The sequence below is a fragment of the Rhinoraja longicauda genome, chromosome 34 (assembly GCF_053455715.1).
Source record: "Rhinoraja longicauda isolate Sanriku21f chromosome 34, sRhiLon1.1, whole genome shotgun sequence".
Taxonomy (NCBI): domain Eukaryota; kingdom Metazoa; phylum Chordata; class Chondrichthyes; order Rajiformes; family Arhynchobatidae; genus Rhinoraja; species Rhinoraja longicauda.
This window is the reverse complement of record NC_135986.1, coordinates 23,427,768-23,452,699: the sequence shown is the minus strand read 5'-3', so window position 1 is coordinate 23,452,699 and position 24,932 is coordinate 23,427,768. Positions and strand designations below refer to the sequence as shown.

Below are 24,932 nucleotides of genomic sequence, written 5' to 3'. Positions count from 1 at the left end.
GGTGATGAAACAAACTACAGAGCGGAGGTGCAGAACCTGGCGGACTGGTGCTCGGATAACAACCTGTCCCTAAACACCACCAAGACCAAGGAGCTGATCATCAACTTCAGTAGGTCACATAACGGGGAATATGCCCCGATCTTTATCAATGGGGACAGTGTGGTGTCCAGCTTCAAGTTTCTGGGCACTCACATTTCGGAGGACCTAACATGGTCCAATAACACTGCTGCGCTGGTCAAGAAGGCACAGCAACGACTGTTCTACCTGAGAACACTGAAAAAGTCTGGTCTACCCCAACAGCTGCTGACGACCTTCTACCGCTGCACCACAGTGAGCATCCCAACGCATGGCATCCCTGTGTGGTACCTCAGCTGCACGGAGGCAGAGAGGAAAGCTCTTCAGCGGGTAGTCCATAGAGCTCAGAGGGCCATCGGAACACAGCTACCAGCCTTGGAGGGCAACTACAACACACGATGCCTCAGAAAAGCCACCAGCATCCACAAAGACTCTTCACACCCCTGCAACAGTCTGTTCGAACTCCTTCCATCGGGCAGACGATACAAGGCCTTCTACGCCCGCACCTCCAGACTCAGGAACAGCTTCATCCCCAGGGCCATAGCTGCTATGAACCGGTCCTGCTGAGCCGGATGGTCACATCGTACAGTGAACCGGCACAGATCTACTTGCACTTTATTCTGTTTTAAAACTGTTTCGAATTTTGTTTCACTGGGTTGTATAAATTTATACTGACTAGCTAATTAATTTATTGCATCGTATGGGAGGCGCATTCCCAATCTCGTTGTACCCCTCCCTGTACAATGGCAATAAAGATATATTGTATTGTATTGTGAAGCGGAGTTAGAAGCTGTTCTTGAGTCTGGTGTTACGCACTTTCATGCAACGGTATCTTCGGCACAACGGAATGATCGGGGAGGGGAGACAAGTCTTTGAAATGCTTTCACAAGGAGTTAGTTGTGCAGAGACTGGTCTGTGTACGATGGACTGGGTACATTCACAACTCGGCCATTTCCAACAGTCTTGGGCAGAACTGTATTAGTTTAGAGATACAGCGTGGAAACAGGCCCTTTCGGCCCACCGGGTCCTCGCCGACCAGCGATCCCCGCACACTAACACCATCCCTACACCCAATTTTTACATGTACCAAGCCGATTTAGCCTGCAAACCTGCACGTCCTTGGAGTGCGGGAGGAAGCCGAAGATCTCGGAGAAAACCATCGCAGGTCACGGGGAGAACGTACAAACTCCGCACAGACAGCGCCCGTAGTCGGGATGGAACCCGGGTCTCCGGCGCTGCATTCGCTGTAAGGCGGCAACTCTACCGCCGCGCCACCATGACCGCCCTAAGTTGCAGCCAAACAAAGCTGTGATACAGCAGGCAGTGAAGAAAGCCAATGGAATGTTGGCCTTCATAACAAGAGGAGTTGAGTATAGGAGCAAAGAGGTCCTTCTGCAGTTGTACAGGGCCCTGGTGAGACCGCACCTGGAGTACTGTGTGCAGTTTTGGTCCCCAAATTTAAGGAAGGATATTCTTACTATTGAGGGCGTGCAGCGTAGGTTCACTAGGTTAATTCCCGGAATGGCGGGACTGTCGTATGTTGAATGGCTGGAGCAATTAGGCTTGTATACACTGGAATTTAGAAGGATGAGGGGGGATCTTATTGAAACATATAAGATAATTAGGGGATTGGACACATTAGAGGCAGGAAACATGTTCCCAATGTTGGGGGAGTCCAGAACAAGGGGTCACAGTTTAAGAATAAGGGGTAGGCCATTTAGAACGGAGATGAGGAAGAACTTTTTCAGTCAGAGAGTGGTGAAGGTGTGGAATTCTCTGCCTCAGAAGGCAGTGGAGGCCAGTTCGTTGGATGCTTTCAAGAGAGAGCTGGATAGAGCTCTTAAGGATGGCGGAGTGAGGGGGTATGGGGAGAAGGCAGGAACGGGGTACTGATTGAGAGTGATCAGCCATGATCGCATTGAATGGCGGTGCTGGCTCGAAGGGCTGAATGGCCTACTCCTGCACCTATTGTCTATTGTCTATTGACCCGCCAGTGTGAACAGAGTGTGTGGAGCAGTACAACACAGGAACGGGCCATTCAGCCCACATTGCTTCTGCTGAATAAGACGCCAAGCTAAAACTGATCTCACCTGCCTGCCTGCACATGATCCACATCCCGATCCAGGTCAGGTTAACCTAATCACTGCCACGGTGGCCCAGCGGTAGTTACTGCCTTGCAGCATTTGCTTTGCCCCGGTTCGATCCCGACTGCGGGTGCTGTCTGTGCGGAGTTTGTACGTTCTCCCCATAATCTGCGTGGGTTTACTTTGAGATCTTCGGTTACCTCCCACACTCCAAAGACGTACAGGTATGTAGGTAAATTGGCTAGGTGTATGTGTAAATAATTGTGTAGGATAGTGTTAATGTGCGGGGATCGCTGGTCCGCGCAGACTCGGTGGGCCGAAGGGCCTGTTTCCGCGCTGTATCTCTAAACTAAACCTGCCATCATGTCTGGCACACACATGGTAGACCGAAGGGACCGTTCCTGCGTTGTACCGCTGTACGTCTGAAGAAGGGTCTCGACCCGAAACGTCACCCATTCCTTCTCTCCCGAGATGTTCCATCTTAATCGTGTAGAAACTTACAAAATTCTTAAGGGGTTGGACGGGCTGGATGCAGGAAGATTGTTCCCGATGTTGGGGAAGTCCAGAACCAGGGGTCACAGTTTAAGGATAAGGGGGAAGTCTTTTAGGACTGAGATGAGAAAGTTTTTTTTTTCACACAGAGAGTGGTGAATCTGTGGAATTCTCTGCCACAGAAGGTAGTGGAGGCCAGTTCATTGGCTATATTTAAGAGGGAGTTAGATGTGGCCCTTGTGGCTAAAGGGATCAGGGGGTATGGAGAGAAGGCAGGTACGGGATACTGAGTTGGATGATCATATTGAATGGCGGTGCGTACAGGCTCGAAGGGCCGAATGGCCTACTCCTGCACCTATTTTCTATGTTTCTATGCTGCCTGTCACTCCAGCTTTTTGTGTCTAACTTCTGTACTGTTCTACGTTCGATGTTCCTACCCACAGACCGCTCCTGATGGAAAGCGTTTTTATCAGAATATACATCACAGCACTGTTTGGGAACTGCTCCATCCAAGGCCGCCAGAAAACGCAGCGAATTGTGGACCATTACTCAGACCAACGTCCCATCCATCGACTCCATCCACACCTCACGCTGCCTCGGCAAGGCCAGCAGCACAATCAAGGACCAGTCTCACCCCCGGACACTCCCTCTACCACCCTAGGAGATAGACTTGAACTTTCAAATGCGAGTAACTTTAAAAAATATAACCCCGATTTCAATGAAACCTCTTCCATTAGCACCAAAGGGACGACGGCGAGCAAGGTGGGCCTAAAATTGCCGCGCTATCGTGTACCGTTTTGGCCGCAGTTCAGGAACAAACAAACGAGAGTTGCAGTGTATAAATGGGCCACATGTGGGCAGGAGGGATTTGTGTAGATGAGGAAGAACTTTTTCAGTCAGAGGGTGGTGAAGGTGTGGAATTCTCTGCCTCAGAAGGCAGTGGAGGCCAGTTCGTTGGATGCTTTCAAGAGAGAGCTGGATAGAGCTCTTAAGGATAGCGGAGTGAGGGGGTATGGGGAGAAGGCAGGAACGGGGTACTGATTGATAGTGATCAGCCATGATCGCATTGAATGGCGGTGCTGACTCGAAGGGCTGAATGGCCTACTCCTGCACCTATTGTCTATTGTCTATTGTTAGCATGGGCGAGTTGGGCCGAAGTGCCTGTTTCGGAGCAGTTTGACTCCACAACACGCAGCAGAAGGGAAAGGCGTGGCACACGAGGCGGCCGATTAGAATGTAAAGTGCAGAATAAATCCAGTTCTAAATCGATGCCAGGAGCGAGACTGGCCCCTCGAGGCATAGACTGGAACTGTAACGTCCCGAATCGGCTCATTTCAAACGGGAAACAAAAGGGACGTGTCATCGAAGGGGAGTGGCGTCATCGCACAGCTGCAGAGAAAGCGGGGAAATCGAAACCTTTCTTCATCACAGGCAGTGGGAGGGCTGAGATTCCCAGCGACAGGAATGGAGAGAAACACAGAAAATAGGTGCGGGAGTAGGCCATTCGGCCCTTCGAGCCAGCACCGCCATTCAGTCGTTCCAGGTGAGACAGAGAGGTTCACCTGCACCTCCTCCAACCTCATCTATTGCATCCGCTGCTCCAGATGTCAACTTTATTTACATCGGCGAAACCAAGCGCAGGCTCGGCGATCGCTTGGCTCAACACCTGCGCTCGGTCCGCGTTGGCCAAACTGGTCTCCCGGTGGCTGAGCACTTCAACTCCCCCTCCTACTCTGACCTTTCCGTCATGGGCCTCCTCCAGTGCCATAATGAGGCCCACCGGAAATTGGAGGAACAGCACCTATTTGCAGCCCAGTGGCATGAACATCGACTTCTCCAACTTTATAGTTCCTCTGTCCCTCTCTTCCCCTCCTCCTTCCCAGTTCTCCCTCTATCTTCCTGTCTCCACCTATATCCTTCCTTTGTCCCACCCCCCTGACATCAGTCTGAAGAAGGGTCTCGACCCGAAACGTCACCCATTCCTTCTCTCCTGAGATGCTGCCTGACCTGCTGAGTTGCTCCAGCGTTTTGTGAATAAATACCTTCGATTTGTACCAGCATCTGCAGTTATTGTCTTATAGTATGATCATGGCTGATCATCCACAATCAGTACCCCGTTCCTGATTTCTCCCCACATCCCTTGACTCCGTCAGCCCTAAGAGCTGTATCTAACTCTCTTAGTTTAGTTTAGAGATACAGCACAGAAACAGGCCCTTCGGTCCACCGGGTCCGCGCCGACCAGCGATCCCCGCACACTAACACTAACCTGCACTCACTAGGGATTTTTAAAACTTTTACCAAGCCAATTAACCCACAAACCTGCACGTCTTTGGAGTGCACGAGGAAACCGAAGATCTCGGAGAAAACCCACGCAGGTCACGGTGAGAACATACAAACTCCGTACAGACAGCGCCCGTAGTCGGGATCGAACCCGGGTCTCCGGCGCTGCATTCGCTGTAAGGCAGCAACTCTACCGCTGTACTGTCACCGCCTCTTGAAAACATCCAGTGAATTGGCCTCCACTGCCTTCTGTGGCAGAGAATCCCACAGATTCACAACTCTCTGGGTGAAAAAGTTTTTCCTCATCTCCGTCCTAAATGGCCCACCCCTTATTCTTAAACTGTGTGACCCCTGGTTCTAGACTCCCCCCAACACCGGGAACATTTTTCCTGCATCTAGCCTGCCCGATCCATTAAGAATTTGACATGTTTCTGGGCACTGATTGTGGATGATCAGCCGTGATCATATTGAATGGCGGTCGGTGCTGGCTCGAAGGGCCGAATAGCCTACCCCTGCACCTATTTTCTATGTTTCTAAAATCTTGCCTGACACGCACCCGAGTAGGTAAACGAGGCCACGCTTCAGTGCGACGTCACTCCCAGGGGGTTTTGACCACACGGGTTATTATGTGGGCTGTGGACTCACTAAGGAGACACAACTCAAGAGCAAGGGGCAGCACGATGGTAAGTGTTACTGCCTCACATCGCCAGGGATCCCGGTACGGCACGGTGGCGCAGCGGTAGAGTTGCTGCCTTACAGCGAATGTAGCGCCGGAGACTCAGGTTCGATCCTGACTACGGGCGCCGTCTGTACGTTCTCCCCGTGACCTGCGTGGGTTTCCTCCGAGATCTTCGGTTTCCTCCCACACTCCAAAGACTTGCAGGTATGTAGGTTAATTGACTGGGTAAATGTAAAAATTGTCCCTAGTGTGCGTAGGATAGTGTTAATGTGCGGGGATCGCTGGGCGGTGCGGACTCGGTGGGCCGAAGGGCCTGTTTCCGCGCTGTATCTCTAAATCTAAAATTAAAATCCCAACTACGGGCGCTGTCTGCACGGAGTTTGCACGTTCTCCCCGTGACCTGCGTGTGGTTTCCCCCGGGTGCTCCGGTTTCCTCCCGCGCTCCAAAGACGTGCGGGGTTTGTAGGCTAATTGCCTTTGGTACGATTGTAAAGTGAGTGTGGTAGAGAAGTGCGTAGGGGAGGGAGAGGTGCGGACTTGGTGGGCCAAGGGGCTCCCGTTTCCCTGAAGGAAACTAAACAGACAAACGCATGGTCAGTTTGGATTTATTCTGCGTCTATGTTTGAAAAACAGCGACAGGGTGTCAGTGACGCGGGCTCAGAGGCAGCGGTCCTTTCTACACACTGGAGAGGCAGGGCGGGCTCGGAAGAAGGTTCACTTGAAGATCTTTCCCTGGTTGAAGGGCTTCCCCACGTGGGCGAACTCCCCCTCCCAGGAGAAGTAGTCCTTCACTTTGCTACGGCACTCTTCGCTGTTGGCATCCAGCTTCTTCCAGCTGTACGACTCGTAGTCCACTTGCCAGTCTGGAGACAGCTATGCAGAGAAAAAACAGAAACATTCAGCTTCAGACACACACAGTGGGGAGACAAGACCCCCCTCGGCCCAGCCGAGCCCACGCCGACCAGCGAACACACCGCACGCTAGTTTAGTTTCGGGATACAGCGCGGAAACAGGCCCTTTCGGCGCCGACCAGCGATCCCCGCACGCTAGCTCTTTGCCATCCGCTCCCTACCAGATTGATCCCTGGGATGGCAGGACTTTCATATGAAGAAAGACTGGATAGACTCGGCTTGTACTCGCTGGAATTTACAAGACTGAGGGGGGATCTTATAGAAACTTACAAAATTCTTAAGGGGTTGGACAGGCTAGATGCAGGAAGATTGTTCCCGATGTTGGGGAAGTCCAGAACAAGGGGTCACAGTTTAAGGATAAGGGGGAAGTCTTTTAGGACCGAGACGAGAACTTTTTTTTCACACAGAGAGTGGTGAATCTGTGGAATTCTCTGCCACAGAAGGTAGTGGAGGCCAGTTCATTGGCTATATTTAAGAGGGAGTTAGATGTGGCCCTTGTGGCTAAAGGGATCAGGGGGTATGGAGAGAAGGCAGGTACGGGATACTGAGTTGGATGATCAGCCATGATATTGAATGGCGGTGCGTACAGGCTCGAAGGGCCGAATGGCCTACTCCTGCACCTATTTTCTATGTTTCTACGCACGAGGGCCAATTTTACAGAAAGGTTTGGGATTAGATTCAAGATTCAATTTAATCGCCACATGTACCAATTAAGGGATAGTGAAATTTGAGTTACCATACAGCTACACTAAGCATAAGAAAATAACTGCAGATGCTGGTACAAATCGAAGGTATTTATTCACAAAATGCTGGAGTAACTCAGCGGGTCAGACAGCATCTCTGGAGAGAAGGAATGGGTGACGTTTTGGGTCGAGACCCTTCTTCAGACTGATGCTGAGTAACCTGCGGTTGCTTTTTACACAAAGTAAAAAGCAATGAGACACACAGCCACATAATATGAAATTGACATAAACATCCACCATTTCTCACTGTGGTGGGAGGTAATAAAGTTCAATCATCTTCCTCCTTAGAGGTACAGCGCGGAAACAGGCCCTTCGGCCCACCGAGTCCGTGCCGACCAGCGATCACTACACCGGCACTGTCCAACATGCGCCAGGGACAATTTATAATTTGCAGAAGCCAATCAGCCTACTAATCTGCACTTTGTCGGGAGTGCGGGAGGAAACCGGGGCACCCGGAGGAAAACCCACGCAGATCACGGGGAGAACGTGCAAACTCATTACAGACAGCACCCGTGGTCAGGATCGAACCCGGGTCTCCGGCGCTGTGAGGCAGCAACTCTACCGCTCCGCTGCGCCACTCTGCGCCACAGCCGGTCTTGTGAGCTACAGCACAGGGTTACGGAGCACGGTAAAGGGCCCTTCGGCCCACCTGTACGTACTAGCCCCCATTTACCTGCACTGACCCCCAGCTTTCTCTATGAAGGACTCTGACCTGAAACGCCACCCATCCATGTTCCCCAGAGATGCTGCCAGACCTGCCGAGTAAACCCAGCACTTTGTGTCTTTCGGGGAGACACAGCGCGGAAGCAGGCCCTTCGGCCCACCGAGACCGCGCCGCCCAGCGATCCCCGTACACTAGCGCTATCCTACGCACACCAGGGACAAGTTACAATTTACAGAAGCCAATCAACCTACAAACCCGCACGGCTTTGAGAGCGAGGGAAGAAACCGGAGCACCCGGAGAAAACCCACGCAGGTCACGGGGAGAACGTGCAAACTCCACACAGACAGCGCCCAGGGTCAGGGTCGAGCCGGGGTCTCTGGCGCTGAGAGACGACAACTGTAATTTAGATTTCGATATACAGCGCGGAAACAGGCCCTTCGGCCCACCGGGTCCATGCCGCCCAGCGATCCCCGCACACTAATACTATCCTACACACACTAGGGACAATTTTTTTATATTTGCCCAGCCAATTAACCTACAAACCTGCACGTCTTTGGAGTGTGGGAGGAAACCGAAGATCTCGGAGAAAACCCACGCAGGTCACGGGGAGAACGTACAAACTCCGTACAGACGGCGCCCGTAGTCAGGATCGAACCCGAGTCTCCGGCGCTGCATTCGCTGTAAGGCAGCAACTCTACCGCCGCGCCACCTTGACCGCCCACAATGTAGCACCACTGCAGACAGCACCGGCAGTCGGAATCGAACCCGCGCCACCTGCCATCCAGGGGAAACCAACCCCAGGCTGTCAACAGTACAAAGATGCCCCCCCCCCCCCCCCCCACCGTCAGCGAGCCGCTCCTTCGCCCTCCCAGGGGCGAGGCAGGGAGAGCACGTCGCGAGGCGCCGTACCGGGAAGGCCAGCTCCTGGCCGCGGAACACCCAGATCCCGGAGATGCTGCTGTTCTGGTCGCCGCCAAAGAGGGCGACGCTGGCAAAGCCGTTCTTGCGAAGCTTGTCCAGCCGCTGGAACATGCCTGGCAAACGGAGAGAAGAGGCGGATAATGGTGAGAGGACGGAGAGGGAGAGAGAGAGGACGGAGAGAGAGAGGACGGAGAGAGAGAGGGAGGACGTAGAGAGAGAGAGAGAGGGAGGACGGAGAGAGAGGGAGGACGTAGAGAGAGAGAGAGAGAGAGAGAGGGAGGACGGAGAGAGAGAGAGAGGGAGGACGGAGAGAGAGAGAGAGGGAGGACGGAGAGAGAGAGAGAGGGAGGACGGAGAGAGAGAGAGGGAGGACGGAGAGAGAGAGAGGGAGGACGGAGAGAGAGAGGGAGGGAGGACGGGGAGAGAGAGAGAGGGAGGACGGGGAGAGAGAGAGAGGACGGGGAGAGAGAGAGAGAGAGAGGACGGGGAGAGAGAGAGGGAGAGAGAGAGAGAGAGACAGAGAGAGAGACGGAGAGAGAGAGAGAGAGAGAGAGAGAGAGAGAGGGGGAGAGAGAGAGAGGGGGAGAGAGAGAGGGAGGGAGAGAGGGAAAGAGAGAGGGAAAGAGGACGGGAGAGAGGACGGGGAGAGAGAGAGAGAGAGGACGGGGAGAGAGAGAGAGAGAGAGGGAGGACGGGGAGAGAGAGAGAGTGAGGACGGGGAGAGAGAGCGAGAGAGGGAGGACGGAGAGAGAGAGAGAAAAAAAAACTGCAGATGCTGCTTTCAATCGAAGGTAGACAAAAAATGGTGGAGTAACTCAGCGGGACAGGCAGCATCTTAGGAGAGAAGGAACAGGTGACGTTTCGAGTCGAGACCCTTCTTCAGACTGATGTCCGGGGAGGGGGCGGGACAAAGACAGGATGTAAGTCGGAGGCAGTTAGACGAGTGGGAGAACTGGGAAGGGGGAGGGGATAGAGAGGGAGAGCAGGGACTATATGAAGTCAATGTTGGAACCGCTGGGGTGTGAGCTGCCCCAAGTGAAATATGAGGTGCTGTTCCTCCAATTTGCGCTGGGCCTCACTCTGACAATGGAGGAGGCCCAGGACAGAAAGGTCAGACTGGGAATGTGAGGGCCAGTTGAGAGAGAGAGAGAGAGACGGGGAAGGGGTGGGGGGGTAGAGAGGCCCCAGGGCTGCAAGCTCCTTACCTGCTATGAGGTTGCAGCTCATGAAGGTGAGGGTGAGCTCGGCAGGGAAGATGTACTCTGAGTACCAGATGGACCAGCCCTCCTTGTCAAAGTTTTCCCAGAAGTAGGGTAATGCCACGGATAGTGTGTCCTCGTTGGAGTATTTGCGTTTAAATTCGTCCAGGATGAACGGACTGAAAGGGGAAAAGAAAGAACATTAAGGCAATCAATTGGGGGAAGAAAATATCGCCCGGACATCGCAACCTGCCCCAGGGGGGTCACATGGACCAACTGCATCACCTGCCCCAGGCACTGGAAGTCAGCGTAGTAAGGTTTAGAGATACAGCGCGGAAACAGGCCCTTCGGCCCACCGGGTTCGGGGCGACCAGCGATCCGATCCCCGCACACTGACACGATCCTACACAATAGGGGCAATTTTCAATTTTTAACCAAAGCCAATTAACTTACAAACCCGCACGTCTTTGGAGTGCGGGAGGAAACCGGAGCACCCGGAGAAAACCCACGCGGGCCACGGGGAGAGCGTGCGAACTCCGTACAGACAGCGCCCCTGGCCGGGACCGAATCCGGGTCTCTGGCGCCATGGGGCAGCGACTCTACCGCCGCGCCACCGTGCCATGGAGGTCAGCTGACCCGATGACATCACATACCCTGGGGCACATGACCCGACGACATCACCCACCCTGGGGCACATGACCCGACGACATCGCACGCACTGGGTCACACAACCCGATGACATCACCCACCCGGGGCTCGTGACCCGACGACATCACCCACCCCGGGGCACATGACCCGACAACATCACACGCACTGGGGTCACACAACCCGATGACATCACCTACCATGGACACATAATCCGATGACATCACCCACCCCGGGGCTCGTGACTCGATGACACCACCCACCTTGGGGCACATGACCCGACGACATCGCACGCACTGGGGTCACACAACACGATGACATCACCCACCTTGGGGCACATAATCCGATGACATCACCCACCCCGGGGCACATAATCCGATGATATCACCCACCCCGGGGCTCGTGACTCGATGGCATCACCCACCCTGGGGCGCATAATCCGATGACATCACCCATACCGGGCTCGTGACTCAATGACATCACCCACCCTGGCCGCTGGGCATCGCGCGATGAAATGGTCCCACCAGTCCCTCACTGATACACACTTGAACTCAAAGTGGTGGACGACCTTGCATCGGAGACAGCAATAGGGCACCTCTGGCCGAGAGGGAGACGCAGGGCAGGAGTCCCCACCTGGTGGCCCTACCTCCCCACAGATCAGACACCAAAGCAAAGGGCCAGGCCATAGTCCGAGCTAGCTCACCCCGTCCTGGGGGAAAGCCCAGGCCCAGAGTGGTCACAAATGGTCACTATGATAACCGTCAGCAGGTTGAGCAGCTGCCTGACAGTGCCAGAGAACCAGACCTCGGGTGCTGTGTGTGTGGAGTCTGCACGTTCTCCCCGATTCCCCCTGGGTGTTACGTTTAGTTTGGAGATAACAGCGTGGAAAGAGGCCCTTCGGCCCACCTCGTCCGTGCTGACCAGCGATCACCCCTTACACTAGCACTAGCCTAGCACTAACACTAGGGACAATTTACAGAAGCTGATTAACCTACAAACCCACACGGCTTTTGTACTGTGTGTGTGGGGGGGACAGAGCACCCGGAGAAAACCCTTGCGGTCGCGGGGAGAACGTACAAACTCCATACGGACAGTACCCGAGGTCAGGACCGAACCCGGGTCTCTGACGCTCCAAGGCACCACCTCTACCGCCTGCAAGAAAAAAAAGCTTTTCACCGTAACTCAATACACGCAACAATAATACTAATAAATTAAACTAACTACAACCTCGTGGGCTTCCTCCCACATCACCAAGATGCCTGGGTGAGGTTAAATGGCCCCCTGTAAACTGTCCCTTGTGTGCAGGGAGTGGATGAGAAGGTGGGATAACACAGTGAACAGGTGATGGATGGCCAGCATGGGCTCGGTGGGCCGAATGGCCTGTCTTCTCCCCCCCCTGTGCAATCAAACACCACCTTTCTGCGGGGCTTCAACTGGCACCTATAACTGCCCCGATCTCTTTCGCTTCACTTAAAATATAGAATTTTCAAAGAATAACTTGCAAATATTTCTTTAGTTATTTTCCTTTAAAACTTATTTAAAATCAGATTACTCACAGCTGCTGGATTTGAAGCTCTGACTAAAAGTCTATCTGTTCTCAGTTATATTAATCAAACGACACCAAGTTACTGCGCTGAAATACATTAAGGAACAGTTCTTTTAGTGCCTAAAAAGTGAAATGAGAATCTCTAAAATGGCATCAACGAGCAAATGAGAGGATTAAACGGATCTGATTGCCGATTAGCACAAAGCAGGAAATGTTATGGAATGGCATGTTGGCCTTCATAACAAGAGGAGTTGAGTATAGGAGCAAAGAGGTCCTTCTGCAGTTGTACAGGGCCCTAGTGAGACCGCACCTGGAGTACTGTGTGCAGTTTTGGTCTCCAAATTTGAGGAAGGATATTCTTGCTATTGAGGGCGTGCAGCGTAGGTTCACCAGGTTAATTCCCGGAATGGCGGGACTGTCGTACGTTGAAAGACTGGAGTATACACTGGAATTTAGAAGGATGAGAGGGGATCTTATCGAAACGTATAAGATTATTAAGGGGCTGGACACGTTAAGAGGCAGGAAACATGTTCCCAATGTTGGGGGAGTCCAGAACAAGGGGCCACAGTTTAAGAATAAGGGGTAGGCCATTTAGAACGGAGATGAGGAAAAACTTTTTCAGTCGGAGAGTTGTGAATCTGTGGAATTCTCTGCCTCAGAAGGCAGTGGAGGCCAATTCTCTGAATTCATTCAAGAGAGAGTTAGATAGAGCTCTTAAGGATAGCGGAGTCAGGGGGTATGGGGAGAAGGCAGGAACGGGGTAGATTGAGAATGATCAGCCATGATTACATTGAATGGCGGTGCGTACAGGCTCGAAAGGCCGAATGGCCTCTTCCTGCACCTATTGTCTATTGTTAGGCAGGCTCTTCGCAATTAGGGAGGGGATGGGGGAAAAGAGGAGTCACCCCATTAGAAACATAGAAAATAGGTGCAGGAGGAGGCCATTTGGCCCTTCGAGCCTGTACGCACCGCCATCCACAATCAGTAACCCGTGCCTGCCTTCTCCCCATATCCCTTGATTCTGCTAGCCCCTAGAGCTCTATCTAACTCTCTTTTAAATCCACCCAGTGAATTGGCCGCCACTGCCCTCTGTGGCAGAGAATTCCACAAATTCACAACTCTCTGGTTGAAAAAGTTTCTTCTCACCTCAGTTTTAAATGGCCTCCCCTTTATTCTTAAGACTGTGTGGCACCTGTCGAGAGAGGGGAGGAAAAATGTTCTTCCCATGGAAGGCCATAAATCATGGGACTTCTCCAATCCAGAGGTCAGCTACATGGGGAGGTTAGGCGGGTTTCTATATTCCATGGGGGGGGTGATCTTAGAGGTGTACAAAATCACGAGGGCAGCACCGTAGCTCAGCGGTAGAGTTGCTGCTTTACAGCGCCAAAGACCCGGGTTCGATCCTGACCACGGGCGCTGTCTGTACGGAGTTTGTACGTTCTCCCTGTGACCTGGGTGGGTTTTCTCCCAGATCTTCAGTTTCCTCCCACACTCCAGAGACGTTCATTAGCTTGGTGTCATTGTAAATTGTCCCTAGTGTGTGTAGGATAGTGTTAGCGTGCGGGGATCGCTGGGCGGTGCCATCTCTGTGGGCCGAAGGGCCTGTTCCCGCGCTGTATCTCCAAACTAAACCAATCATGAGGGGAATAGACAATAGGTGCAGGAGTAGGCCATTCGGCCCTTCGAGCCAGAACCGCCATTCAATGTGATCATGGCTATTCATTCTCAATCAGTACTCCGTTCCTGCCTTCTCCCATACCCCCTGACTCCGCTATCCTTAAGAGCTCTATCTAGCTCTCTCTTGAATGCATTCAGAGAATTGGCCTCCACTGCCTTCTGAGGCAGAGAATTCCACAGATTTACAATTCTGACTGAAAAAGGTTTTTCCTCATCTCCGTTCTAAATGGCCGACCCCCTTATTCTTAAACTGTGGCCCCTTGTTCTGGACTCCCCCAACATTGGGAACATGTTTCCGGCCTCTAACGTGTCCAACCCCTTAATAATCTTATACGTTTCGATAAGATCCCCTCACATCCTTCTAAATTCCAGTGTATACAAGCCTAGTCGCTCCAGTCTTTCAACATACGACAGTCCCGCCATTCCGGGAATTAACCTGGAATGGATCAGGTAAATACACAGAGTCGGGGAAATGAAAACCAGAGGACTTAAGTTTAAGGTGACAGTGGGGGGGGGGGGGGGGGGGGGGGAGGAAAGATTTACTAGGAATCTGAGGGGTAACTATTTCACACAAAGGGCGGTGGGGTGTATGGAATGAGCTGGCAGAGGTTTACAAGAACGATCCCAGGAATGAGTGGGTTAACCTATGATGAGCGTTTGTCGGCACCGGGCCTGCACTCGCTGGAGTTTAGAAGAACGAGGCGGGACCACCATGTGGGTGTGGGGGACGAGTTGGCAGCGGAGGTGGGGGGATACCAGAGGCTACAGAGCAGCGAGGGTCTGAGATCTGTCTGGAGCCCCGGGGGGAGCCGACCTTTCGGGAAGGAATCGGACTGCTGCAGCCTAACCAGATCCAGACGGCCTCTGGCACCGACCCACGGACATCGTGTGCTGCGGGATCTCCAGCTGACTGTGGAATGTGCAGGGGGAGGGGGGGAGTGTGGGGTGGGAGAGAGCAGGGGAGGGGAGGGAGAGCGTGGTAGAGAGCAGGAGGGAGAATGTGGGGGGGGGAGAGCAGGGGGAGCGTGGGGTGGGAGAGAGCAGGAGGGAGAATGCGGGGGGGGGGCAGGGTAGGAGAGAGCAGGGTAGGAGAGAGCAGGGGAGGGAGAGGGAGAGCGTGGCAGACAGCAGGGGAGAATGTGGGGAGGCAGCGTGGGAGAGAGAGCGTGGGGGGTGGGAGAGAGCAGGGAGGAGAGGGAGGGCATGGGGGCGGGATGGGGGAGAGCAGGAGGGAGAATGTGGGGGGGAAGGGTGGGAGAGTGTGGGGGTTGGGAGAGAGCAGGGAGGAGAGGGAGAGCATGGGGGCGGGATGGGGGAGAGCAGGAGGGAGAATGTGGGGGGGAAGGGTGGGAGAGTGTGGGGGTTGGGAGAGAGCAGGGAGGAGAGGGAGAGCATGGGGGCGGGATGGGGGAGAGCAGGAGGGAGAATGTGCGGGGGGGGGGGGCAGGGTGGGATAGATCAGGGGAGGGAGAACGTGGGGGGAGGGGGGCAGGGTGGGAGAGAGCAGGGGAGGGAGAGGGAGAGCGTGGGGGCGGGATGGGGGAGAGCAGGAGGGAGAAAGGGCGGGCAAGGGGAAGAAGAGCCTGGGGATGCGAGGGAAAAAAAGTGGGGCGGGGAAGGAGAGAGAGCGGAAGGTAGCGGGGAGTGGGAGACAGCGGGGGGGAGGGGTGAGAGAGAGCCTGAGGAGAGGGGAGGGACAGAGTGGGGGGGGGGAGGAGAGTGTGGGGGGAGAGCAGGGGTGGGGTGGGAGCAGGGGGGGTGTCAGAGAGCGGGGGGTGGGAGAGAGAGAGAGAGAGCGTGGGGAGGAGAGGGAAGAGAGGTGCATGGGGAGGGGACCTGGTGCAGTGTCTGTCAGCTCGACGACCAAATAAGCCGTGTGTTTGGGGCATGTGAACCGTGAACTGGGAGCAGGGCCGCCCGCTGACAGATATCTGCGTCATCCCCAGCTAACGCCACAGCCCCAGTCCAGGCCTCCACCACTCCCTGTGCGTGTGCGTGTGTGTGTAAAAAAAAACTGCCCAGCACATCTCCTTGAAACTTTGCCCGTTCACTTCAGAGAGCGGACGTTTGGGCCCACCGAGGCCCGCGCCGCCCGGCGTTCTCCCCGCCTGCTAAAACCCGCACGTCTCCAGAGCGCGGAAACAGGAGAAGCCCCACGCGGGTCACAGGGAGAGCGTGCGAACTCCGCGCATTCGAGCAGCCGTGGCCGGGATCGAACACGCGCTGTTACCCGCTGCACCACCACATTACGACATCCCACGACATTGAGCCGGGCACACTGCACTGCATTATTGCTGCATGGAGCCCCTAGCCCTGCGGTGAATTGTCAGCCTGCGTTGCAGAGGTTGTGGGTCGGGGGGGGGAGGAGGAGAGGAGAGGCCCCTTGGCGCAGATTGAGACTGTGTGCGTGGACGTCTGCTCAAAGGGAGTCCAACTCCATCTGGTGGCAAGACTGGGATCTGCAGCTGCCTCCCTACCCCCCCCCACCCACCACCTACCCAACTTTACACTTAACTTTAGTCAAAAACAGCATGCAAACAGGCCCTTCGGACCGCGCCGACCAGCGTCCACCCAGCACGCACCATCCTACGTAGTTTACAATTTTTTACAGAAGACAAATAACCTACAAACTTGCATGTTTTGTTTAGTTTAGTTTAGAGATACGGCGCGGAAACAGGCCCTTCGGCCCACCGGGTCCGTGCCGACCAGCGATCCCCGCACACTAACACTAGGGACAATTAACTTTAAAAAAAAACCAAAGCCAAAATAACCTACAAACCTGCGCGTCTTTGGAGTTGGAGTGCGGGAGGAAACCGGAGCACCTGGGGAAAACCCACGCAGGTCACGTACAAACTCCGCACAGACAGCGCCCGTAGTCGGGATCGAACCCGGGTCTCTGGCGCTGCAAGGCAGTGACTCTACCCGCTGCCCTTTGGATGGCTTCGGAGCGCGGGAGGCAACCGGAGAAAACCCACGCGGGTCACAAGGGGGACGAACAAACTCCGTACAGACGGCAGCTCTACTGCCGCGCCACACTCTAGGCTTGAGAGACAGTGCGGAAGCAGGCCCTTCGGCCCACCATGTCCGCGCCAACCAGCGACTACCCCGTACACTACTAACACCACCCTACACACCAGGGACCATTTGCAATATTTAACAAAGCCAATTAGCCTACAAAACCTGCACGTCTTTGGAGTGTGGGAAGAAACTGGAACACTCAGATGAAACCCACACAGGTCACGGGGAGAACGTACAAACTCCGTAGACATCACACGCAGTCAGGATCGAACCCAGGTCTACGGCGCTGGAAGGCAGCAGCTCTACCCGCTGCGCCACCCCACCCCACTTGGAAAGTAACGTTGGTCTTCCCCTCAACCCACTCCAATCACCAAAGTAAGCATGCAGGTACAGCAGGCAGTGAAGAAAGCCAATGCCCACGTTGGCCTTCATTGCGAGAGGAATGAATTTAGGAGCAAGGAGGTCCTACTGCAGTTGTACAGGGCCACACCTGGAGTATTGCGTGCAGTTTTGGTCTCCATTGACTCCATTTATACCTCACGCTGCCTCGGCACGGCCAGCAGCATCATAATAAGGACGAGTCGCACCCCAGTCTCACTCCTTCTTCTCCCCTCTGGCAAAAGGTATAGAAGTGTCAAAATGCACAACTCCAGATTCAGGGACCGTTTCTTCCCAGCTGTTATCGGGCAACTGAACCATCCTCTCACCAACTAGAGAGCAGTCCTGAACAACTATCTACCTCATCAGGGACCCTCTGGACTATCCTTGATCGGACTTTACCTTGCACTAAACGTTATTCCCCATATCGGGCGGCACGGTGGCGCAGCGGTAGAGTTGCCGCCTTACAGCGAATGCAGCGCCGGAGACTCAGGTTCGATCCTGACTACGGGCGCTGTACTGTACGGAGTTTGTACGTTTTCCCCGTGACCCGCGTGGGTTTTCTCCGAGATCTTCGGTTTCCTCCCACACTCCAAAGACGTACAGGTATGTAGGTTAATTGGCTGGGCAAATGTTTTTTTAAAAACTGCCCCTAGTGGGCGTGGGATAGTGTTAGTGTGCGGGGATCGCTGGGCGGCGCGGACCCGGTGGGCCGAAGGGCCTGTTTCTGCGCTGTATCTCTAAATCTAAAAATCATGTATCTGTACACTGTGAATTGCTCGATTGTAATCACGTTTTGTCTTTCCGCTGACTGGTTAACATGTAACAAAAGCTTTTCACTGTACCTCAGTACACGCGACAATAAACCACAACTGAAATCAAACTGAAACGCAGAGTCATACAGCATGGAAATAGCCCCTTCTGCCCAACTAAAGAGAGAGCTGGATAGAGCTCTTAAGGATACCGGAGTCAGGGGGTACGGGGAGAAGGCAGCAACGGGGTACTGATTGAGAATGACCAGCCATGATCACATTGAATGGCTCGAAGGGCCGAATGGCCTCCTCCTGCACCTATTGTCTATTGTCTAACTTGACCCGCTGAGTTCCTGCAGCACTTGGTGCTTGGTGCCAGCATCTGCAGTCTCTAGTCTTCTCCTGATAACCCGGTTCCACAAGATCTTTGCGTTCTTTCCGACTGAAAACACATCCAAACTACCGGAGGCTCGGCCTTCGAAAGAACACAGTTCTGGAATTCCCCCTTAAACTTTCTCCAACCCTCCCGAGTTCCTCCAGCTTTTTGTTTTTTGTTGTTGTATAGAATATAAACACAGGCTGCCAGAGGAGGTAGTTGAGGCTGGGACTATCCCAACATCCTCTTCTGGCAATTCGTTCCATGCACCCACTGCCCTCTGTGTGAACAAGTCACCCCTCAGATTCCTATTAAACCTTTTCCCTTTCATTTTAAACCTATGTCCCAGTTTTGGTCTCCAAATTTGAGGAAGGATATTCTTGCTATTGAGGGCGTGCAGCGTAGGTTTACTAGGTTAATTCCCGGAATGGTGGGACTGTCGTATGTTGAAAGACTGGAGCGACTGGGCTTGTATACACTGGAATTTAGAAGGATGAGAGGGGATCTTATCGAAACATATAAGATTATTAAGGGGTTGGACACGTTAGAGGCAGGAAACATGTTCCCAATGTTGGGGGAGTCCAGAACCAGGGGCCACAGTTCAAGAATAAGGGATAGGCCATTTAGAACGGAGATGAGGAAAAACTTTTTCAGTCAGAGAGTTGTGAATCTGTGGAATTCACTGCCTCAGAAGGCAGTGGAGGCTAATTCTCTGAATGCATTCAAGAGAGAGCTAGATAGAGCTCTTAAGGATAGCGGAGTCAGGGGGTATGGGAGAACGCAGGAACGGGGTACTGATCGAGAATGATCAGCCATGATCACATTGAATGGTGGTGCTGTCTCGAAGGGCCGAATGGCCTCCTGCTGCACCTATTGTCTATTGTCTATGTCCTCTGGTCCTCGATTCCCCTACTCTGGGCAAGACTCTGTGCGTCTATCCGATCTGTTCCTCTCATGATTTTACGTTCTTGTAATTTTGGCCGGATTGAAGGAGGTGCTGGAAAAATCAGCAGAAACACCATTGTATTTCTATCAAGTCTCCTCTCAGCCTCCAACACACCAGAGAAAATAAAGATAAATTTGTCCAATCTCCTCTTACAGCTGACATCCCCTCCAAATTCTCCACATCCTTCCTGTAACTTGGGGGGGGGGGGTGGGAGAAGACCAGAACTGCACCCGATATTCCAAGTGCCGTCTGACCAAAGTCCCGGAAAGCTGCTGAGACACAAAAATGCCGGGGTAACTCAGCGGGACAGGCAGCATCTCTGGAGAGAAGGAACGGGTGACGTTTCGGGTCGAGACCCTTCTTCAGACTGGTTGAGGATAAGGGAAACGAGAGATATATTGATGGTGATATGGAGAGACAAAAAACAATGAATGAAGGACGTGTGAAAAGAGTAACGATGATTAGAGAAACTGGACATTGTGAGCCGTTTTTGTAGAGTGAAAACGAGAAGCTAGTGCGACTTGGGTGGGGGAGGGATAGAGAGAGAGAGAGAGAGAGAGGGGGAGGGGGAGGGAATGCCGGGGCTACCTGAAGGGAGAGAAATCAATATTCATACCACTGGGCTGTGAGCTGCCCAGGTGTAATATGAGATGCCGTTCTCCAGACCAGTTCTACAGCAACTGTAAAGCTGCAATGTGACCCGCTGAATCTTGTACTCAATGCAGCGACGGACGAAGGCAGGCCTAACGTAAGCCGTCTGTACCACTCGGACAACCTCCCGCGGGCAGCTCCCACCATTGTTGACACAAAATGCTGGAGTAACTCAGCGGGCCAGGCAGCATCTCGGGAGAGAAGGAACGGCTGACGTTTCATAGAAACATAGAAAATAGGTGCAGGAGTAGGCCATTCAGCCCTTCGAGCCTGTACGCACCGCCATTCAATATGATCATGGCTGATCATCCAACTCAGTATCCCGTACCTGCCTTCTCTCCATACCCCCTGATCCCTTTAGCCACAAGGGCCACATCTAACTCCCTCTTAAATATAGCCAATGAACTGGCCTCAACTACCTTCTGTGGCAGAGAATTCCACAGATTCACCACTCTCTGTGTGAAAACAAACTTTCTCATCTCGGTCCTAAAAGACTTCCCCCTTATCCTTAAACTGTGAACCCTTGTTCTGGACTTCCCCAACATCGGGAACAAATCTTCCTGCACCCCTTAAGAATTTTGTAAGTTTCTAAAAGATCCCCCCGAAACGTCAGCCATTCCTTCTCTCCCGAGGTGCCGCCCGGCCCGCTGAGTTCCTCCAGCATTTTGTGCCTGCCTTCCGTTGAAACCAGCGCCTGCAGTTCCTTCCCGCCATTTTCCCCAACGCTTTACCGCTCGAACGCTCGCGAAGGGAGGGGTCGGCTCCGAACCTCTTAGACAGGTGAGCGAAGGGGTCCTTGGATTTGGGCTCGGAGGCGAGGACCTCGTCGGTGGCATCCTGGTCCTCCTCGGGATCTGCCCCTGCCGTTGCCGGCTTCTTCTCCTCCTTCTTCTTCCTCTCCTGGGGCTTGGGCTCTTTGGATTCCTTGGGCGCCTTCTCCTTCTTGGGCTGCATCTCGGCAAACTTCTTGGCTGCCCCGGAGACAAGGAGTTAACATAGAAACATAGAAAATAGGTGCAGGAGTAGGCCATTCGGCCCTTCGAGCCTGTACGCACCGCCATTCAATATGATCATGGCTGATCATCCAACTCAGTATCCTGTACCTGCCTTCTCTCCATACCCCCTGATCCCTTTAGCCACAAGGGCCACATCTAACTCCCTCTTAAATATAGCCAATGAACTGGCCTCAACTACCTTCTGTGACAGAGAATTCCACAGACTCACCACTCTCTGTGTGAAGAAATGTTTTCTCATCTCGGTCCTAAAAGACTTCCCCCTTATCCTTAAGCTGTGACCCCTTGTTGTGGACTTCCCCAACATCGGGAACAATCTTCCCGCATCTAGCCTCTCCAACCCCTTAAGAATTTTATATGTTTCTATAAGATCCCCCCTCAGTCTTCTAAATTCCAGCGAGTATAAGCCTAGTCTATCCAGTCTTTTTTCATATGAAAGTCCTGCCATCCCAGGGATCAATCTGGTGAACCTTCTCTGTACTCCCTCTAAGGCTAGAATGTCTTTCCTCAGATCACACTGTACACAATACTCCAGGTGCGGTCTCACCAAGGCCCTGTACAAAACCTCCCTGCTCCTATACTCAAATCCTCTTGCTATGAATGCTAACATACCATTCGCTTTCTTCACTGCCTGCTGCACCTGCACGCTTGCTTTCAATGACTGGTGCACCATGACACCCAGGTCACGTTGCATCTCCCCTTTTCCTAATTGGCCACCATTCAGGTAATACTCTGCTTTCCTGTTCTTGCAGCCAAAATGGATAACCCACCTCTCAGCCGGCAGCAACCCCTGCCCCATGCCCCACGCTCGGGACGGGCGGAAGCCCCGCACTCAAGCGTCTACTTTGGGGATACAGCGCGGAAACAGGCCCTTCGGCCCATCTTGCCCGCACCGGCCAACAATGTCCCACCTACACTAGTCCCACCTGGCCCATATCCCTCCAAACCCGTCCTATCCGTGTGCCCGTCTGACTGTTTCTTAATCATTAGGATAGTCCCAGCCGCAACTACCTCCTCCGACAGCTCGTTCCATACACCCACCACCCTCTGTGTGAAAAAGTTACCCCTCGGATTCCCATTAAATCTTTTGCCCTTCACCTTGAACCTATGTCCTCAGGTCCTTGATTCCCCTACGCTGGGCAAGAGACTCTGTGCGTCTACCCGATCTATTCCTCTCATGATTTTGTCCACCTCTACAAGATTGCCCCTCATCCTCCTGCGCTCCATGGAATAGAGTCCCAGCCCGCTCAACCTCTCCCCGTACTAGTCCCACCTGCCAGCATTCGGCACATATCCCTCCAAACCAGTCTTATCCACGTTTAGTTTAGCTTAGATTAGTTTAGAGATACAGCGCAGAAACAGGCCCTTCGGCCCATCAAGTCCGCACCGCACATTAACGCTATCCTACACACACTATGGACAATTTACAATTATACCAAGTATACAAACCCAAGCCAATTAACCTACAAACCTGCATGTCCTTGGAGTGTGGGAGGAAACTTTGAGAATAAGGGGTGGGCCATTTGGATCACTCTACGACTCATCCGTCCCACAGTGCACCAGATCTGCCAGAATAGTGCAAGCCCAGGATAGAGTGGGTGCGGAGAGGATAGTGGAAGTCTAGGACCAGAGGGCACAGCCTCAGAATAAAAGGACGTATCTTTAGAAAGGAGGAATTTCTTCAGTCAGAAAGTCATTTGTGGAATTCTCTGCCACAGAGGGCAGTGGAGGCCAATTCACTGGATGGATTTAAAAGAGAGTTAGATAGAGCTCCAGGGGCTAGCGGAATCAAGGTATATGGGGAGAAGGCAGGCACGGGATACTGATTGTGGATGATCAGCCATGATCACGATGAATGGCGGTGCTGGCTCGAAGGACCAAACGGCCTCCTCCTGCACCTATTTTCTACATTTCTATGTTTCCTAACTTTCTTCATTTATTTTAAAGAGAGAAAAAAAAAGGTAAACTACCGATCCGTTAGCAAAACAGGCATCGTCAGGAAGGGAACCATTAAGCGCTGTGTTAGTGGTGTGAAACAAAGAAGCCGATGTGATCGAGGAGAGTTATCATGGATTTTGTAAGGTGATCTTTTGTTTCTCAGAGAGGATGTTTCCACTAGTGGGAGAGTCTAGGACCAGAGGTCACAGCCTCAGAATTAAAGGACGTCTTTTTAGAAAGGAGATGGGGAGGATTTTCATTATTCAGAGGGTGGTGAATCTATGGAATTCATTGCCACAAACAGGCCGTGGAGGCCAAGTCAGTGGATATTTTTATGGTGGACATTGCTCGGTTCAAGACCTGCAGCAAAAATGTTCCCAATGTTGGGGGAGTCCAGAACCAGGGGCTACAGTCTCAGAATAAAGGGGAGGCCATTTAAAACTGTGGTGAGAAAAAAAACGTTTTCACCCAGAGTTGTGAATTTGTGGAATTCTCTGCCACAGAGGGCAGTGGAAGCCAATTCACTGGATGAATTTAAAAGAGAGTTAGATAGAGCTCTAGGGGCTAGCGGAATCAAGGGATATGGGGAGAAGGCAGGCACGGGTTACTGATTGTGGATGGTCAGCCATGATCATCATTGAGATGCTGGCTCAAAGGGCATCCTGCACCTATTTTCTATCTATAAGTAAGAATGTCAAAATTGACAGGGAGAAGGCAGGAGAATAGGGTTGGGAGGGAGAGATAGATCAGCCATGATTGAATGGTGGAGTAGACTTGATGGGCCGAATGACCTAATTTCCCCGCTACATTAAATTTTTTTAAAGTTTAATTTAATTTCGAGATACAGCTGTATCGGCCCAGCGATCCCCGCACATTAACACTACCCCACGCGCACAAGGGACAATTTTAACAAAGCCAATTAACCTACAAACCTGTACGGCTTTGGCGTGTGGGAGGGAACGGAAGATCTCGGAGAAAACCCATGCGGGTCATGGGGACGTAGTCAGGATCGGACCCAGGTCTCTGGCGCTGGAAGGCAGTACGTCTACCCCGCTACGCCACCGTGCCACCCACCCTCAATGAACCAGTTGCCCACTCACCATCAAACTGCGCCATCTTGTCGCACAGGTTCACTTGGCCCAGGACGGCTTTGAACTGGGGCTGGTTAATGCAGGTCACGAACCAGCGGTTGGTGTTGGTGAAGGACTGGCGGAATGCAGGCTCCAGGACCTGCGGATAGACAGAGAGGCCACGGTCAGCTGGGGGTGGTGGTGGACACGGGCAGAACAATACTAAGTCCGGTGCCTGACCCATTATAGACAATAGGTGCAGGAGGAGGCCATTCGGCCCTTCGAGCCAGCACCGCCATTCAATGTGATCATGGCTGATCATTCTCAATCAGTACCCCGTTCCTGCCTTCTCCCCATACCCCCTGACTCCGCTATCCTTAAGAGCTCTATCTAGCTCTCTCTTGAATGCATCCTGAGAATTGGCATCCACTGCCTTCTGAGGCAGAGAATTCCACAGATTCACAACTCTCTGACTGAAAAAGTTTTTCCGTATCTCCGTTCTAAATGGCATACCCCTTATTCTTAAACTGTGGCCCCTGGTTCTGGACTCCCCCAACATTGGGAACATGTTTCCTGCCTCTAACGTGTCCAACCCCTTAATAATCTTATACGTTTCGATAAGATCCCCTCTCACCCTTCTAAATTCCAGTGTATACAAGCCTAGTCGCTCCCGTCTTTCAACATATGACAGTCCCGCCATTCCGGGAATTAACCTAGTAAACCTACGCTGCACGCCCTCAATAGCAAGAATATCCATCCTCAAATTTGGAGACCAAAACTGCACACAGTACTCCAGGTGCAGTCTCACTAGGGCCCTGTACAACTGCAGAAGGACCTCTTTGCTCCTATACTCAACTCCTCTTGTTATGAAGGC

At 52.8% G+C, this 24,932-nt stretch overlaps 1 protein-coding gene across 1 annotated transcript in view; it reads right to left on the bottom strand.

Annotated features, from left to right (window-relative positions):
- Positions 1–6,199: 6,199 nt before the first annotated feature.
- eef1g (eukaryotic translation elongation factor 1 gamma) overlaps positions 6,200–24,932 on the bottom strand; it is a 28,478-nt gene continuing 9,745 nt past the window's right edge. Inside the window, exons 4-8 of the mRNA XM_078428196.1 lie at positions 24,089–24,218; positions 20,807–21,008; positions 10,055–10,227; positions 8,838–8,962; positions 6,200–6,483 (exon numbers count right to left, since the gene is read on the bottom strand). Coding sequence (XP_078284322.1) covers positions 6,325–6,483; positions 8,838–8,962; positions 10,055–10,227; positions 20,807–21,008; positions 24,089–24,218 — 789 coding nt within the window. The 3' untranslated portion in view covers positions 6,200–6,324. The remainder of the gene's footprint in view (positions 6,484–8,837; positions 8,963–10,054; positions 10,228–20,806; positions 21,009–24,088; positions 24,219–24,932) is intronic.